This window comes from Centropristis striata, chromosome 24 (assembly GCF_030273125.1).
Source record: "Centropristis striata isolate RG_2023a ecotype Rhode Island chromosome 24, C.striata_1.0, whole genome shotgun sequence".
Lineage (NCBI taxonomy): Eukaryota > Metazoa > Chordata > Actinopteri > Perciformes > Serranidae > Centropristis > Centropristis striata.
Window position 1 is genome coordinate 16,610,052 of NC_081540.1, and position 19,905 is coordinate 16,629,956.

Below are 19,905 nucleotides of genomic sequence, written 5' to 3' on the forward strand. Positions count from 1 at the left end.
CCTAGTTTAAAGTCTACTCTGTGTAGGTTCTTAATAACAAGGAAGTGATGACATTGTTCTATAGCAACAGACTGATTTAAGACTTAACGGTAACTGCAGTTCCCTGAATATATCATTATCAAAGAGCAGTGGGGTGCTCCTTACAGAGGCAGGATACACATACATGATTCAAACACTGCAGATATATTACATACATGTTTAAACACAAACTCCCTACACTCACTTTCTCAGCCCATGTCTTGGTATGGATGAACGAGCACCAGGGGAGCATTGCCTGTTTGTGATACATGTGTGCATTCATGTGTTTTATTCCTACTCGTTGGTCAGCTACTTAACTGTATGTGTAAATGTGTGTATGATGCATAATGTATGCAGTGATGTATGGAGCTTTTTCCTATCAGTACCTAAGCAGTAATTGCACTTACCATGGTCTGCTTTGGATATATGTACTAATTTAAATTTTAAATTTAAAAATTATTTGAAAGGGAAATTATTATCTGGATAGTGATCAAGTAAAAAAGTGGGATAAAATTATATTAAGACTAAATTAAAACACTTTAAAGCAGTTTTTCTCAGTTTTACTCTTTGCGTAGTCACAGCAGTTAGACGTTGTAGGGCAGTATTCACGGGGCTTATTCTTCTGTTTCTTCCATGTTTTTTTTGGTCGACTACTCCTCCCACAGTTTTGGTCGCACATACACTAAAAAGGTATCAAATGGACCGGCTCGGCCATGACAAGTGTGCTATGACTTTTCTAAGGGTTTCGACAAACGTTTTTCAAATTATTTGGCAAAAACACAAAAAAAAAATCCCCCCAATGTTACCCTATGGAGAGGCTAGAGTGGATGACATCATCGCTAGAGTGCAGAGGGAGAGAACATTTTTTCCTATCAGTATTCAAGAGCATGGTCTTTCAATTTGAGAGCATGACTCCTTGATTTCCTGTCCAGATTTTTGTAATTTTTTATTAGTCTTAGTTTTAATTTAAAATTTTTGTTTACAAATTCAGTTAGTTTTAGTTTTTAGAGTGAGTTTGCTTGTTTTAGTTTAGATTTTATTTTTTGAAAATGCTGAGTTTTAGTTTAGTCTTTATTAGTTTTAGTGTCATGTAAGTAATGTTAGCTTAGCCTTCAAAATAAAAGCACTGTTACATTTTAAGGCTGGGCGATATATCGATATAAAAAATATATCAATATATTTTTAAATGTGATATGGAATTAGACCATATTGCATATATTGATATAGTTCAAATTTTCTTTCTTTCTTTATATATATAAATACTGCCCTTACTAGGATTTGTCATATTTAGTTATTTTGTTTAGTTTGTTATTCTTTTCTCATATAAATATATTTATTTCAGAAAAAGATTGACTTATTTTATATCATAGGCTATTTTTATTTAAGATATTCTTTTATTTAAATGTGCACTTTATGGAGCTTTGCTTTAAAAAAAAAAAAAAAGGTACTCCTGTTGTTATAAAGTATTTATGTTCATTTAAATAAACGGTTTCAATAAAATATATATTGGGATATATATCGTTTATCGATATTCAGCCTAAATATATCAGGATATGACTTTTGGTCCATATCGCCCAGCCCTATTACATTTACAAAATGAAAGAATGTTTACTTTTAAGTTTTGACATTGTTCTTAGAATAACAAATTATACAAATTATGTAGAAATATTGGCAACACTTACAAGTAAAACAATCGAGAGAGCGAGAGTGATGATAAAATTAGATGCAGATGACTTCCTCTACATACTTTACCACATTTGTAATCACAGCCTGTCATTGACAGTCTAGAAGTCTGCAATGATGCCAGTCTGCTCCAACTGAGAAACTGCTTGAATTTTAAATCATCAGTGCTCAGCCTGGAATGTGTATATGTGGGTTCAGTACATCTGTACAAATTCACCCCCTTTAAATGAGGCATTGTTGGGTGTAAATGCATACAGAACACACTGGGATCAGAAAGGGATTAGGTCGACCAGAGTGCATTTGGAGGCAGTTAGGTCTTCATTGTGATCACATATCAGTGCAGACAAACCACACTCTTAAGAAAAAAGGTTAAAGGGTCACCCACCTATTCCTGCTAACTCAAGCAAGCCTGGAAAAGGCTGCAAGTAGTAGTAGCAGTAGCAAGTGTTTTTTTGCTTCCCTTGAGCTGTCTACCTAATTAATTGAGTGTGCTTGAAAAAGAACACTATATACTATTCTGCCCTAAAAAGTCCAACTGCAGTAACTACATTTTTGGTCAAAATTGAGTTATAACTAAAAATGAACTCCTTGATGTCTGTTTTATCTTGTGACAAAGTTTTAGATTTCAATTTTGCTTTATTTCAGAGAAATAATTATATAAAAACCACAAAATCCAACTCAAAACCAAGCAGTAATTGCACTTACCACAGTCTGCTTTGGATTTATGTACTATGAAAAATAATAGAAATTATAAGTTTATTTGAAAGGGAAATTATTATCTAGATAGTGATGAAGTAAAAAAAAAAGTGAGATAAAATGATATTAAGACTAAATTAAAACACTTTAAAGCAGTTTTTACTCTTTGCGTAGTTACGCACAAATGATCCACCAACACCACCCACAGCCTCATAGACCGCCATGGTAAAAAGGTGGGACAATTCTGGAGGAAAGCTGAGGTACCAGTTTCTTCTGATCGCTCTAAAAAGACTTTTTTTTTTTTCATTTTTCTTCACAAAACACATATGTAGATGTTCAGGAAGAACTCAGGATGCTCAAAGTGAAGTCAGATCAATGATAGGAGCTAAGGTTTGGCCAAAAATGCTTTCAGTCGAGTATCTTACATGACTTCCTCCTCTTTTCCATTTTGAGAACAGTTCAAATTGTAATATAATAATGTATGGGTGAGAGTCACTGGCCAGAGGCAAGCACACTCAAAATTTCTTTAGAAATGTTCTAGTTTGCATATTACAATCCGATCCCAAAGAATAGATACGAAGAACACATTTTAATATCTGGTTTAAATGGTACCACCAGTATTTCGCTTCATTCTTGCCTCCTTTAGATTGAAATGTCAAAATTCTAGAGCTGTGGTCCATATAATACACTGTAAAAAAAAAAGTATTTTTAATGGTAAAAAAACGACAACTTTACCGTAATCAATACAGTGCAACTTTTTCTAATATAACGGTAAAATGATAATCTGCCATATGATTGAGAAGAAAATACTTTATAAATGGTGCAAAAATGAAAGATTTTACCATTTATTATTACAGTATATTTTTGTTAGAGATATGGTGATTAGTACATTTAACAGTGAGAAAAAGTATGTTTACAAAAAATAAATGTAAAAATCACAGGGATGGCTTGTATATATATTTCAATATATTTTTGTTACAAACACGGTGCCAGTATTTTACAGTGGAGTAATGTTTTGTTTTTTTATGTAAAAAATACAATTTTGACTGATATATACATTTACAGTATTTCATTGTTACTGAACGGTATTAACTCATTTATCATTTTATGGTCTTTTACTGTCATGGTTTAGCAGTTTTTCACCGTAAAATCTACAGACATTTTTTACAGTGTATGTCACTTTAGATGTCATATGCCACCTAAAACATGTAAGTTTTTCAGATTGCTCGTAGTTATTCGTGGGGGGAAAATGGATTCAAAAACACCGTTAGAAGGCGGAAAATGATTGGACTTCTATTCCCTTATTCCCATGAACTCATCTCCTTGGTTTCCCCATTTTTGTTTCTTCATGCAATTAATACATTCATTGAATGTTATCAGAGCCAGCCAGTCTCTCGCTGTTAAATGACTTTGAATATCAACAGAATAACTGTGTTGACTCAGCATCTTGTAGAAAGAACAATACTGTATATTTAAACCATGGCCTAAATTGAATTCACAGCACAGATTGGTTAGAGGGTATGCATTCATTTTCAATAGGCACGGTGCTTTGAAGTAGCGCCAGCAATAAATGCACACATGAATCTGCATTAATTCATTGGAAAGGTTTGTGCATTTTATTGAGCCATAGGCTGGTGTATAATATTCTTTAATTCAGTGTTCTGTCCTGTCTAAACTGACTATACTAAATTCATCAGCAGAATCAGTGACGTTGAGCTTCTGTTAGCTCAGCTGTGATTTTGTGCCTTTTTTTACTTGTAGATCACAGAAACCATCTCAGTTTGATACATCTATTGCAAATAGTTGGCTGAAGAGCTATAAAGGGCTGCAAATGTGAACACAGGTTGCAATTATAACATATAAGATGTAAAATGGGGATATCATCTAGTTCATGTATTTTTATACCAAATATATTCAACCTTATCTCTGGTTTTACTTGGCCTATCATCATCAAACAAAAACTGACATGGAGTTCAATCTAGTACTTTAGACTGAAGTTGACTGCAGGGCTCGACGTTGCTTTGTTTTTAAGTTATGACAACGGCGTTAACAATGACTCTAGAGCAGGGATGGGCAACTTAAATGCTGGAGGGGGCCACAATTTTTCATCAACACTACTACAGGGCGACATATAGGACCGTGCACATAACCAGATATGATGAAACTGCTATTTTAAATATGTTTACAGTGCAGTAACTTAACATATTTCATGCTCAAATGCATGTTTAACAGTATAAATAGGAATACAAAAGGTTTGAAGCAAATAAAAAAAGAATCACTTACTGTGATTTCTTTTTTTCAGTGCAAGAACAGCAGACCAACATTAATTGCAAGAAGTAATTTTGTTGCCATTTTTTGAGATTTCATGCTCAAATGCATGTAGTTGTACTGAGGGCCACTTCAAAGGTGCAGGCCGTATGTGGCCCCCGGTTCTCCAGTTGCCCACCCCTGATCTAGAGGGTTAACCTTATGTAAATGTTTGCATAGGCTACTTACCGAACAGAACATAAGAGCTTGGACCAGACTGAAATCCTCAAAAAACTTTCAAAGTTTGAAATGCACCCCTAACTGTGCCAACTTGGTGCTCCTGTATTATTTTAACATCTTTAAATTAACTTATATACATAACTTAATATGTAACTGTGGCTCAGTTGGTAGAGCGAGTTGCCCACCGATCGGAGTGTTGGTGGTTCGATCCCTGACCAGGCAGCCTACATGTCGAAGTATTCTTGAGCAAGATACTGAACCCCAAATTGCTCCCGATGCTGCGTTGGTGTGTGAATGAATTCCCAATGGTAGCAGGTGGCACCGTTTAGGGTAGCCTCTGCCACCAGTATGAATGTGTGTGTGAATGAGCACAGTCTGTAGTGTAAAGAGCTTTGAGTGGTCGCTAAGTGACTAGAAAAGCGCTATATGAATGCAGGTCCATTTTCCATTTACATAAATTCGGGGCAAAATTGTCTGCTTTCTAAACAAACACGCCTTATTGCAGAAACAGTCCAATTTGTGTTAAGAGCTTGGCTCTTGGTCTTTTTTCCTTTGCTACAGGTCTTTTTTAATGCCAAAATACTCCCAGGTCACAAAAAAATTTAATCAGATGAAGGCCCAGAACTCAAGGATACTTCGACATGTAGGCTGCCACGGTCAGGGATTGAACCAACAACCCTCCGATCAATGGGTGACCCGCTCTACCAACTGAGCCACAGCCACCACATGACAAGTGTGCTATGACTTTTCTAAGGTTTTCGGTAAACGGTTTTCAAATTATTCAGCAAAAACACAACTAAAAATCCCGCCAATGTTACCCTATGGAGAGGCTAGAGTGGAGATGGAGAGAAAAAATTGTCAAAGCTTGGCTCTTGGTCTTTTTTCCTTAGCTACAGGTATTTTTTAATGCCAAAATACTCCCTGGTCACAAAAAATTTAATCAGATGAATATGAAAGCCCAGAACCCCAATGATATTTAAATTCCCCCTGCCAGGGACGTCCCTGCTTATTTCAGGACAGCAATGCCAAGACACGGGCTATACGGTGGTGTAGTGGTTAGCACTCTCACTTCACAGCAAGAGGGTCACTGTTCGCCGGCTCTTCTGTGTGGAGTTTGCATGTTCTCCCCGTGTCAGCGTGGGTTCTCTCCGGGTACTCCTGCTTCCTCCCACAGTCAAAAAACATGCACTTAGGTTTAATTGGTGACTCGAAATTGCCCGTAGGAGTGAATGAGAGCGTGATTGCCTGTCTCTATGTGTCAGCCCTGTGATAGTCTGGAGACCTGTCCAGGGTGAACCCGCCTCTCACCCAATGTCAGCTGATCGGCTCCAGCCCCCCGCGACCCGAGTGCAGATAAGTGGTTAAGGATAATGAATGAATGAATGCCAAGACACTGTAGTATATTTTATATTACATTTAAAAAAGTGTTCTGCTTTACTAGAGAAACCACAATCTGACCTTTTGTTCAGAACAGAACTGTAACAACTGGTTCAAACCAGAATAATGAACTGTAAAGATCTGGGATTTGTCAGACAGTAGAGGCTGTGGAATTTGAATATAAACAAGTATAGGTTGTATCCTTTTAAGGTTAAAAAGTAGACCTAGCAGCGTGCTTGTTCCCGGGAAAACATGCACTTGCGTTGGGTATGGGCTGGAACATTCTAATTAAATGATTTTACAAACAGACAGAAAAGCCAGAGAGAACACGGCAGCCTTGAAATTGACAAAGTTCTCCTCAGCTGTACCTAGGCAGTGTATTCTGGTATTTGATAATAAAGAAAACTACAAGGAACTTCGACTTGGTCTTTAATTCACTTTTCTCACTCAGAGAGGTAGTAAATTTACACTACAACACATTGTACACGCAAAACAACAAAATGTTACAACAGCATGGCAGGTACTAGAATGGTCGAGACCATTTAAAATGTGTAGAGCATTATTGAGCTTATACAATAACCATCATTTATAAATGGTAAACAGATTTATAAACTGTATATAGGCCATTTATAGATGGTATATTTATCTAAGTTCATAGATTCTTTACTATTAACAAACCAATAAATTAAAATTAATAGTTTATTAAACTGGTCTATAAACCATCTATAAACATCACCTAGATGGTCATTGTAAAGTGTTACCGTAATAGTTTACTTTAGAAAAGTAATTACATTTTTATATTCGACTCACCCCAAAGAAGAGAATGGTGGTGTCCTTGTTTAACTGCCTATTGGAGTTAATACAGAGCTAATGTTTATTTTCTTGGCTAAACATTCATCTTTTCTGAAAATTGCCCTCCCTTTCAAAAATAAATATAATTATTAATATTATAAAATATTCCTATATATATTACTGAATGTGTTCCCTTTATGTTGTGCATGTCTCTTTGAATTACTGGACAATTAACTTTCCTTTTTGGAAGTCTTTTTTCCTCTAAAAGCCAATGAGCATGCTGTGCAGCTGTTGGTGCACTCCATGAACTCTAGTCCACGTCAGCCTTTTTTATAGGCAGGAAGTCATCCACCTGCTGGTTTAGAGCTTGTTGATTGGGCCTCGTTCAGAGGCTGGGGGCCTGAAAGTCATTGATTTGCACTATATAGTCTTTAAAATAGTCTGTTGCAGGGAGGGAAGGGACTCTGACTAATGACTTCAGAATCTCTGAGGAACAGCTTCTCTGCTGAGTGAGAGGGTTGAGCTGAGGCTCATTTTATACCATGTTAGCAAAGCTGAAATCATCAGCACAAATACATGACTCACGTCGCAGAATTTCAGTCAGGCTTATCCACTGGTATAAACTCCAGCCAGGCATTCAGTCAGTAAACCACCTTCTCACACATTATATATAGTCGTATTATTTTCAGAGCCATGTTACACCAAATCAGAAAAGATATTCCTTTTGGATTTCACTGTTTAAAGACTGTGTTGTTGTGATCAAGGTTGTAAAAGACTGCCAGTGATTGTTCATCTTCCGTGACTCACTTTTTAGTAGTTTAGCAGTTTTTTACTGTGTGGCATTGATGCTGTAAGGTTTGTTTATGATCTTTCCTTATGGCAATAATGTGTGGATTTAAAATAGGACACTGGTGAACTGCATGGACTAGTACTACTCCATTTGCTACTATTGCTATTGTTATTATCATTATCAATACTACTTTTGAGTATTTTTGGATTGAACCTGAATCTCTGCTGTTTGAGTCAGTCTGTTCCTGTTTAACAACCAATTCTTATTCCCAACTTGTCACTAACAGACAATTGGTCAGCACCCCTTGGCGTCACTTTTTTAACTATAATGCTCCATAGTTGCAGTTTTAAACACTTGAAACAGGTGGTAAACATGGATTTAAACAAAAGCACTTTTGGTTTGGTTTAGTTTGGTTTGTTTGTTTGTTTGTGTTTAGGCAACAAAACCACTTGGTTAAGGTTTGGAAAAAGGTCATGAAATATATTTGTTGCATGAGTAAAATGGCAAACATAAATTAGTCCATATAAATAACTGGTTTTGACGACCTGGGAATGAGAACAGTCTTGATATAAGCATGTTTACCACTTATTGGTTGTTACTTACTGAGAAGTTCTTTTGTGTTACCTAAAATGAAAAGTTACATTGTAACCTTTGTTCTCTGAAGAGATAGTCTTGAGACAATAAAGAACCCCCTGGTGCATGTTGTGCTAGGGGTGTGCCATGTCGTATCGTTAATGATAATACCAGTTTATATTTTTATGAGTAAAAAAATGCATATCATGATTTTGGCAACATTCCTACTTCTTGACGTATATATCTACACTATTCATAATATAAAGGCATGCCCCCGGACCCCCTAGATGTTTTTTTATTATTATTATTTATTAAAACTCAAGAGTCAAGAGTAATTTTTTGGTATTTGGCAACTGTTGATACTGATACTTTACACTACATTTTTGATTTATAATTGATTTTTTTTGTTTTACGATTTTTATTCATTTACACAGACAAAAAAAATCGCAAAAGTATCCTGAAATATTGTGATATTTTTTGTCGAGCAATATTGCCCACCCCTCTGTTGTGCCATAAAGGCTGTTCTCGGTGCTATCTTGTAAGCTGAACTAAAAGAGAATTGATGCAACTGTAGGATTATACCTTCCAACAGTACGCAGCTAATGATACCCTCCAAGGTGTTTTAAGAAAAACAAAAATCTGGGTGAACTTGTAAAGGTTGTTCTTTTTGCAAGGCAACAATAATAGGAACAGACAAGTACAGTAACAGAGAAAAGGATTACTTATTTGAAAACTTAACTAAATAACTGATCACTTATAAAACATGTTGTGCCACTTGAAAAAGTAGTCTGATTACTCTAACAGGTTACTTTTACTAAGACTGATTGGCTTTTATTTTGAAGCTGCCAATGGAAATCTGTTCTTATTGTCATCCGATTTGGTGCTCGTTGCTAAGGGAAAGAAAATACTCGTTGTATGTTGGGCACCTTTTGTAGGTGATTCGCTAAAGAGGGAATGTCAGGAGAGAAAACAGACACAGTGAGAGCATTTTATAGTTTTATGGAAATAAAGCGGTGCTTCCGTGGAGCAGGATATCAGATCTTAGTGCAGGCATATTAAAAGGTTTTTTTATCCATTCATGACACAGTTGAAACCATTGTCAATAAAACATCTCTCTTGTTATCGTATTACCAGGAGTGACTGTTCCACATCAGCAAGACTCAGCAGCTGTATGTTTGATCCTCCCTTAGACTGCAGCAGCCAGTTAGTGCAATCAGATTAGGCAGGGGAGGGGCAGTACAACCAGATGGGTGTGCTGCTAAAAGCGTCCCCAATGGAGCTGTAGCAGTACAGAAATGGTTCTTATAGCTTCTTGGAAAAAATAAGCTCATGGATAGAATTAAATTACAGGTTTATCGGCCAATATGATGATGGTATACACCCCATATTTCTATGTCTATCTTCTTATCTCTCTTTTCCTTCCTTCAGGGTCCATCCAATCGGCTGACCTGTTCTCCAACGCCTCATGCAACATCTCCACCAATGATTCAACATTCTGCTCTCCTGTGGACGAAGGAGTGGGGGAAGGAAGTCCATATAAGGCTCTGGAGATGTTTTTTATCGCCTTGGTTACAGGATCTCTGAGCTTTGTGACTGTGACAGGAAATATTTTAGTCATGCTGTCCATCAAAGTAAACCGCCACCTACAAACTGTCAATAACTATTTCTTATTTTCGTTAGCATGCGCTGACTTGATTATTGGTGTTTTCAGCATGAATTTGTACACAGTCTACATCATTGTTGGCTACTGGCCACTCGGGCCGGTGGTTTGTGACTTGTGGCTAGCTTTAGATTATGTCGTCTCAAACGCCTCGGTGATGAATTTATTGATCATCAGCTTTGATCGGTATTTCTGCGTGACCAAACCCCTCACATATCCAGCAAGAAGGACAACTAAGATGGCAGGATTAATGATTGCTGCAGCATGGATCCTGTCGTTCATCTTGTGGGCTCCTGCCATCTTGTTCTGGCAGTTCATCGTTGGTCAGCGAACAGTGCCACCTGGAGAGTGTTATATTCAGGTACAGTACATAAAATGCAATCTTTGAATCAACTTGTCCCCACCCTTTTTTGGCTTTAGCTTTTTTTCTAGCTTCTGAACAGATGTCACTGACTTCAATCAGACAATGAAGCTGGCTCAGATGCCACATAATGTGACCTAAATGTGGGACGTCTGTCACATGGTAACAGGTGGTTGTACATTTGACATGGGGCGTTTATATTTCTGTTGGAATTTAAGGATGCCTCTTTTATGCTATCCCAACATAAATGGTGCCCCATGTGAGGCTGATGTAGGTGAATTGGCTATATTTTCTCTGTTTTAAAGAGTGGTGCCCCCAACAAGCTATCACTTAGAGCAAATCAAGTCATATCATTTATTATAATTAATAATTATTTATGATAATTATTAATGATTCTGATAGCCATCTAACCACACTTATGAACCATGCAGTCCACACAAGTGTTGCTCAGGTTCATCCTTAAATATTTGATATCCTTATGGGAGGGATAGCATTTATGATAAAGCCCTTTTATTCATATATTTGACGCCCTGTGCAAGGTATCATTTATTCATAAAAGAGGCATCCTTAATTCCCAACATGTTGTTAATCTTTCCTAGAATGTCTAATACTCTAATACCCCCAATATATACAGTGGGTACGGAAAGTATTCAGACCCCCTTACATTTTTCACTCTGTTTCATTGCAGCCATTTGCTAAAATAATTTAAGTTCATTTTTCTGGTCGTCCCAAACTTCTTCCATTTAAGGATTATGGAGGCTACTGTGCTCTTAGGAACCTTGAGTGCTGCAGAAATTATTTTGTAACCTTGGCCAGATCTTCTCTGAGCTCTGAGCTCTTCGGGCAATTCCTTCGACCTCATGATTCTCATTTGCTCTGACATGCACTGTGAGGTGTAAGGTCTTATATAGACAGGTGTGTGCCTTTCCTAATCAAGTCCAATCAGTTTAATTAAACATAGCTGGACTCCAGTGAAGGAGTAGAAACATCTCAAGGAGCATCAGAAGAAATGCACAGCACATGAGTTAAATATATGAGTGTCACAGCAAAGGGTCTGAATACTCATGACCATGTGATATTTCACTTTTTCTTTTTTAAGAAATTTAATTTTTTCAAGATGGGGTGCTGAGTGTACATCAATTTAGAAAATGGCTGCAATGAAACAAAGAGTGAAAAATTGAAGGGGGTCTGAATACTTTCTGTACCCACTGTATGTAAGGTTGTGCAAAATACTACTCTTAATATATTTTAGCACAATACAATACCACCAATTACAACCTACAAGGTTTAACAGATTAAGCAACGTCACAAAAACTTTACAAATACAGGATTTCAGGTTGCTTTTCATGTGTACCTGCATTCGTGTGAACATTCTATAATCGAAGAGTTTCTTTTTTCTTTCTTTCTTCCTACAGTTCCTTTCGAACCCTGCAGTGACGTTTGGAACGGCCATAGCAGCGTTCTATCTTCCTGTCATTATTATGACAGTCCTGTACATCCACATTTCCCTTGCCTCCAGGAGCAGGGTCTCCAAACACAAACCAGAGAAGAAAGAGAAAAAGGGAATAAAGTAAGAGCATCAAAAGAACCAAAATAATGGCCTTATACAAGGTCATTAGTAAACAGAAAACACAAAAGACAAACGTGTAAAACGTGTTTAGACTATTCCCTTTATAATATTAATAGGGTACTTTGAAATCTGTTTTAACCCCTTACCATTTTGCCCCCTTTTATTAAGAATTGGGGGTTGTCGGCAGTGGATTTTAAGGTGGAGATAGCAGGTCAACAGTAGATGCCCCATAGAAGTGTTGTACATCAAATGAAAGCTGGGAGCCTGAAGATTAATTTTAGATGCTGTGTCAAGTTGTTCTGGTAATAAATCTCTAATAAAAATGACTTAATTAATCATTATTTAAATCTATGAAGGTGTAAAAGGGTTTATAACATTAATGTATCACTTTTTTAAGTCCATTTCATTGCTCAATTATGTCCTAGAAGTTGTTGCAGCAATTTTCGAGTTGATATCATTTGTTCAACACGTGCTGCTACTTTTTTTATTTCGAGAACGGATAATGGATTCTGCAGTAGGGGTTTAAGTACTCTTCAGCCAAAATTTCTGCCTGAACTAAGCCCTCCACCACAATCTGATGGTCCCTGGACAAATCTGCAACATTCCCTGCTATTGCAGGGAATGTTGCAGATTTGATTCGGTAACCATTTGCCACAATAGTTTGAACCCAGGTTCATTGCTGGTGTGTCCCGTAGGTGATGCTCACTTGATATTGCTAAACCTTGGAAGGATGCTTCCTCTGGGGTGCCCCCCTTGGGTAGAATGACTAGAATTGAGACCTCAAATATGTCTAAATGGTCTTTCTTACTCTCAACCCTTCACATATAGAGACTTGTTTCAGAAGCCGTAGGGTACCCCTTTCATTTTTGGAGATGTAGGCCTCCCGAGGGAACTCGGGTGACACAGTAAAAAGAGCACAAGGGTCCACTGAGGATGGTCGGGGTAGATAGCTGGATTCAGAACACTGACCTGTCATATAATCTTAATCATTAATCTAAACGACAATCTTTTTCTAACCCTTACCAAGTAGCTTTGTTGTTTTGACAGCATGCCAGAACATCTGCCAGTCAATAGGTTGTGACAACAGGTTCACCCAGTTAAATACACAACAAGCCTTAAGAAAGCCTCACAACTACAAACAGGGCATAAAGACGATAGAAACTATAGCACCAAGAGAATATTTTTTTAATTATTTAAATATCTGAGCATCTAAGAAAAATCTAATCTACCATTTTTCTCAAGTGTATAAGTAAAAAAAAAACATTGCTAAGGAAAATGGAAAATTAGCACCTAAATTACTTGGGCCTAGTGACTCTTGTGTTTAATGCAAAAACTCCCACTCATTGTTAGCTCGCAAGGGGAGATTAAAACAACTCACTGCTCGCTGTGAACAGTGAGCTTCTATGGAAAAACACAGGGAATCAAATTCTGATTACTTTTCAACTTACATGGGAGAAAAGATGGATAGATCAAATCGCAGTAATTATCATACGGGTAGAATAAGTTATGGCACTCTAGTTCTTGGATAAGGTAAATAAGGGCGATAAGGAAGCAAAGGGAAAAAACAATAATAATTAAACTAACACTGGCAACAGTGGTGTAGCAGCAAGAGGGTCGCCAGTTCGACTCCGGCCTCCAGCTCTTCTTTGTTGAGTTTGCATGTTTTCCCCGTGTCCAAAAACATGCACTTAGGTTTAATTGGTGACTCTAAATTGTCCGTAGGAGTGAATGAGAGTGTGATTGTCTGTCTCTATGTGTCAGCCATGTGATAGTCTGGAGACCTGTCCAGGGTGTACCCCGCCTCTCACCCAATACTGCTCGGCTCCAGCCCCCTGCGACCCAACTGCGGATCAGCGGTTAAGGAGAATGAATGAATGAATGAACAATATTAGCACTAACCCTGATAAATGATATGGCACCTGATACGTGTAGAGTTGCCTGGATTCAGATTCAGTTATCACTTTCTTTGTAAAGACTGATGTATTTTATGTCGTACAACAAAAGGCGAACATCTCTTCAGCTTGTGATAATCACAGACATTATTTCAGGCATCTAACAACCAACCCATTCAAAATCTTAATTGAGATTGAGAGGATAGACCCCAGGGCGATAACATGCTAATTTACTTCCTGGTTTAAGAACTCATTCCTGTGGCGATCTGTAAATAATGGCATTAATCACAGATTAGTTTTTTTCCCAGATTGCGGTTAAGGATAATGAATGAATGAATGAACAATAAGGCTATTATTGTTATGCTATTATTGTCTAACCCTGATAAATGATATGGCTCCTGATACGTGTAGAGTTGTCTGGATTCAGATTCAATCATCATTTTCTTTGTAAATGATTATAAAGCACAGGTGATGTGAATATTTCCCGACATTTTGTATGTCTTTTATAGATTGCTATTGTCATTATCCATTGGGTATATCTATATCTCTTAGCCTTACAACTTTCACAACTAAAAGAACTAACAAGTCACCCAGGCCATTAACATCAACTTATCATGTACAAACTTTGCTTCAGAAAGAATTACTATAATATCTGCTAGGGCTGGGCGATATGGAACAAAGGTCATATCCCAATATAAATTTAGGCTGAAAATCGATATACGATATATATCCCGACTTTTATCGCAAAGTGAGATTAATGTTCAGTCAAAGTCAAAGCCAAATATGACATGTCACAAGTAATTTTATTGAAACCGTTTAACAACAGGAGAACCTTTTTTTTAAAATCAAAGCTCCATAAAGTGATCGATCGTCTAATTCCATATCACGTTTGAAAATATAATGATATATCTTTTATATCGGTATATTGCCCAGCCCTAATATCTGCACAATTAATAAATCATATCCAATTGCGGAATTTTTAAATGTGAGATTTATTATATTATAATATTTGTTTTCCAGAACTCCCAGCTTGATAAAGAGTCACCTGTTAAAGCAGAACAATAACAATGAGACCAGTCCTCAGGCCAGTCCCCGTTCAACTCCCAAACTCAGTCTGGACTCAACTACCACCGCTGTGGAGGCTGTGAAGAATGGCAGAGTAGAGGAGCCCAAGCCTGCTCAGCCTCAGGCTCCAGCTCAGCCCAGTCCAGGACTCACACAGGTATTCATCTCTGCTTACCCACCAAATGTTCATTAGTGTCACAGTTTTACTGCCTTAATGGCTTCTTGCAACATTTACTGTGGGAAGCTTTAATTTGAAACGCCATAGTTAGTACACGGTAAAACTGTCCAGGCTAAATTTACAGTACATTTCTGTAAGTAATTCTCTTAAAGTGCTGTAATCACATTTTTTTCTCCCAGATTGCATTGCAATTTTCAGTATGGCATCAATACATTAAAATACTGTTCAGATTTAACTGTAAATTTACATCTAAGGTTTACAGTGTACTGATGTTCCATTTATTTATCCATTTAGGAGGAAAAAGAAAGCTCCAACGATTCGTCCACAGCGTTTATTCCTCAGACAGAACCAAAGGACAACACCAACAATGAGGTGATATCTGAGGTTGGTGTTCAAAAGTTGTACAAATTTCTTTTTTCTCCGAATCCATGCTTGATTTTTCACACATTCTCAAAATCATTTTTGAAAAAATTATACAGATGATATACAGATTAACAGATTTGTACAACTTTATATATGCACATAAATCGAGAGCATCCAAGTTATGATAATTAAATGTTTTCTAAAACTTCATTATCTTATGATTGTTCATGTTTATCACGAGTGCAGTGCCGGTAGGTAGTATGTATTCGTACATTACATGCCACACTACAACGTCTGCAACTCCATAAAACACTTACTTTTCATGAGGTACCACACCATCCAGCACATACACATTGAACATTAATAATCGTTGGAAACTATTCAAATATTATTGTAAAACTGAACCTTGTAGCGCACTTTAAAACTCCTAAAGATAGGTAGGCTAAATAGACTTCCAGATGAGATGAGTCAGGGTGTAACTCCAGAGTGAATTGTGTTACTGACCAGGTGTAGGCCTATCACACAATGGGGCGGAGCTCCCCTAAAAGGCGTCCGATCGGAAACAGTGCACTGCTGCAACCCGTCCTACACTGTAAAAAAGCAACTGTTGTTTTTACTGAAAAAAACTGCAGCTGTGGTTGCCAGAACGTAGAGCTTTTTTAAATATGACGGTAAAATGATATTAGCATTGTTGATTTCACATTTACGATTGCCATTCCATCCCATATTTTACTGTAAAAAAATAAAAAGTTTTTCCATCAAAAGAAACGCTGTTCTGCCATATAATTACCAAGAAAATACTTTATAAATGCTGCATAAATAAAAGATTTAACCATTAAATATTACAGTATATTTCTGTTGGAGATATGGTGTTTAGTACATTTAACAGTCAGAAAAAGTAGTTTTATAAAAAAAATATATGCAAAAATTACAGTGATGGCTTGTGTATATATATAACAGTATATTTTTGTTACAAACAGTGCCAGTGTATTTTACAGTGGAGTAATGTTTTTTTCAAAAAAATGTAAAAAAAAAAAAAACCTCTTGGTTGATACATACATTTACGGTGTTTCATTGTTACTGAAACTGAATTAACCCATTTATCATTTTATGGTCTTTTACTGTCATGGTTTAGCAGTTTTTCACCGTAAAATCTACAGACATTTTTTACAGTGTACGTAAATAATGATATTTTGAAAAATGAATTCAAAAATCTTCAAAATCGAGGATACACATCTTTGTGCCATGCGCAAGCCACATACGAATTCTGAGGTCAGTCTGACTAACGGTCAGAGAGATGTACCCTACACACACACACACACACACACAGAGAGACACTTCTTGCTTTATAGATAGATGTTTTCTCATCCTCTTCTGATAATGACTTCATTATCTATTTCTTGGTTTACAAGTTGAATATCTTGTGATCTTGTGGAAGTGTTTTGTTGTTGTTTTTTTAACATGACAAGCTTAATATTCTGTTTGTACAAGAAAAGAAAAGCTATAAATATTTACCTGGTTGGAGATCATTATCTGGTTACCTCAAGGCAACAAGTTATATATTATAACACAAAAAGATCTTTTTTATGTCAGTTGCATTCAGTTGCTGTAGTTTTGGGTAGTGCATGGCATGTTGAAGATGTAAAAGCAGACTGTGTTAGTTTGGTGAGAGGTGTAGGACAGAGACAATGTGTTGCTGTGACAACATCACAGCATAGACATGTAGGGGAGGGCTGCACCATGCCAGAGGATTATTTGTGCTTTACAAGGCTAAATATCTGGTGAAATGATTTGACCAGATAGAAGGGAATATTCTGTTAAATTAAAAGGTGATGATGGACAGGGTTTACAATTTGATTTCCATTTCTAGATATTTTCTTATGTGCTACTCTAAGTGGTGGCCTTTTTTTCTTTTTCTTTTTTAGGAAAAAAGTACCGTTGTACTGCAAAACTGCAAAAGTGTTTTAGAAAAAGTACCAAATCAACTGTAATACCTGATGCTTTAATACTCTTGCTGGAGGAATATTCTGGCCCTTTTATTGTGCACTGTAACACTTTTCAGTGTAAATGTACAGTAACTTTCTGGCAGCAGCTTCGCCTGCCTTATTGTATTTTATGAATACAGTAAGAAATAGAGAACCAACAAAATTACATATTTTTGTAGACCAACCCAGAAGTCAGCATCACCATGTGGTCTATTAAGAATTCAAAGTTCAAAGAATTGCATTGAAGAAAAAGAAAATAAGCTCTGAGGCAAACACACGTTTGTGATGCTAACACGTTTTGTTCAGCAGGATAATGTTCACAAATTAGCACCACTTTTATTATGTTTGAAGTATTAATGCAGCCAACAAAATAAAAAGCTACCATTATGTTATAGCTAACTACACCACGGTTGCATGACTTTAGCGTCACTACCGTTAGCTTCAGATGGGAGTGTGTCTATGTTCCCCGGGTCCTATGTTCCCTTCTTTGTATGAGACTGGGGAACATAGGACCCTTTTTCCCCGCTTTTCCCAAAAAGGGTCCTATGTTCCCCAGTCTGTTACTTTTTCCACCATTACTGCCAAATTCCATGGCAAATAGGCCCATGTAGGCCTACGGGCTGTTTGACGCGCATATGCAAATAGGCCTGGATGAGGAAAGATTAGGTCAGGGGTGGCAAACCTGCAGGTCTCGAGCTAACCCTAAGCCTAACCTTAACCCCGCAGCAGTGGGGAACATACATGCATGTATGTATTGTTACAGGGGAACATAGGACCCTTTTTGGGGAAAACGGGGAACATAGGGATGACCTCCCAACGAGCTAACCAGCAGTTTTGACAAGCTAGCAAAGCCGTAGCCTAATAAATTGTTTATTAACCTAATCTACAATCTACAAGAATTTGCAAGAGCTCTGAAAAACATGGCTTTGAGGCGGACTAGTGAGAGAGTTCCTGATCATGTCTGGCATTGAGACTATAGTCTCTTTTACTCACTTGTTAGCAACCGCCTTATTAAGAACATGTAAAAACTTCAAAATTCACAAATGGGGATATTTACTGACATATTTATGTTATACAACAAATCGTGAACGTCTCTTCAGCTTGTGATAACCACAGACATTATTTCAGGCATCTAACCACCAACCCATTTAAAATCCTCATTGAGTTTTCGAGGATAGACAGCAGGGCACTAACATGCTAACTGACTTCCTGGTTCAAGAGCTCATTCCTTTGGTGCCCTGTAGATAATGGCATTAATCACAGATTTGTTTGTTCCCAGATTGTATTGCAATATACAGTATGACACTATATGACGTGCATACAGTAGAATACTGTTCAGATTTCAGTAAATGTAGATCTGAACACGATACTGTTCACAGTTTTGTCACAAAATGTTAGTAATGGTGTTCCACAAGGTTCTGTGTTTGGCCCAATTTTATTCACATTATACATGCTTCCTCTAGCAAATATGACTAAAAAATAAAGAATGCAATATACAGTGTGGCATTATATGACATCAATACAGTAAAATACTGTTCAGATTTCAGTAAATGTAGTACACAGTGACTCCATACACCTTCATGCATTCTACAACAGGTCACACTGGCTCTAAAACTCTTGGTTTGTTTGCAGGCCACAACAAATCCCAACACTATTGCCACAACAACAACATCCAATCCTGCAGTGCCCAAGATGACCAACGCCTCGAGGTGGTCCAAGATAAAGATTGTAACGAAGCAGGCGGGGGATGAATGCATCACAGCAATAGAGATCGTCCCGCCTGTAGAGGGAGCCGAGAGCCATTCAATCCCAATCAGCCGTCCTCGGACTGTGGCCAGAAAGTTTGCAAGCATCGCTCGAAGCCAAGTGAAGAGGAAAAGACAGATGGCTGCCAGAGAAAAGAAAGTATGTTTACATCAAATTGCACAGACACAAGGCGTAAATTAATAAAGCAATAAACAGTGTGCTGACATATAGATATACATTGCATGAAACAGCTTTTTGTTTGGTCACAAAGGCACATATAAGTTTTTAAACAAATCCAAGTCCAGACTGTATGTTTTAAAAAAACATTATCAGTTTGAACATGAAAAATGTTGTCTTTGTACATTTTTCAATTCATTATATGTCAAAAATGGAAATAATTTAATTCTGTTTTATTTTTAGCAAAGACCCAATTTGTATGGAATCAGGGGTGTAGAGTAAAAATTATGTTTTTTACCCTTTGCATGGCAATTAATTAGGGCCTCGGGCAATCGCACCGAGCACTGGTCCCATACAGCAATAGCTGTAGGGACCAGTGTAGTTACTGGCGAAGCCCCGAGCACAACTGTTATACTGTGGATTTTTTCTTCTTCCTCTTCCGGACACAATTTCGTCCCGCTACTAGTCCTACAACTTGAAGAGTTGAAGGAC

At 37.2% G+C, this 19,905-nt stretch overlaps 1 protein-coding gene across 1 annotated transcript in view; it reads left to right on the forward strand.

Moving 5' to 3' along the window:
* The window catches only part of chrm4a (cholinergic receptor, muscarinic 4a), a 63,309-nt gene that overhangs the window by 28,523 nt on the left and 14,881 nt on the right, over positions 1 to 19,905 (forward strand). Inside the window, exons 2-6 of the mRNA XM_059327749.1 lie at positions 9,845 to 10,437; positions 11,853 to 12,007; positions 14,920 to 15,121; positions 15,437 to 15,526; positions 19,123 to 19,395. Of these exons, the coding sequence (XP_059183732.1) occupies positions 9,845 to 10,437; positions 11,853 to 12,007; positions 14,920 to 15,121; positions 15,437 to 15,526; positions 19,123 to 19,395 (1,313 nt within the window). The remainder of the gene's footprint in view (positions 1 to 9,844; positions 10,438 to 11,852; positions 12,008 to 14,919; positions 15,122 to 15,436; positions 15,527 to 19,122; positions 19,396 to 19,905) is intronic.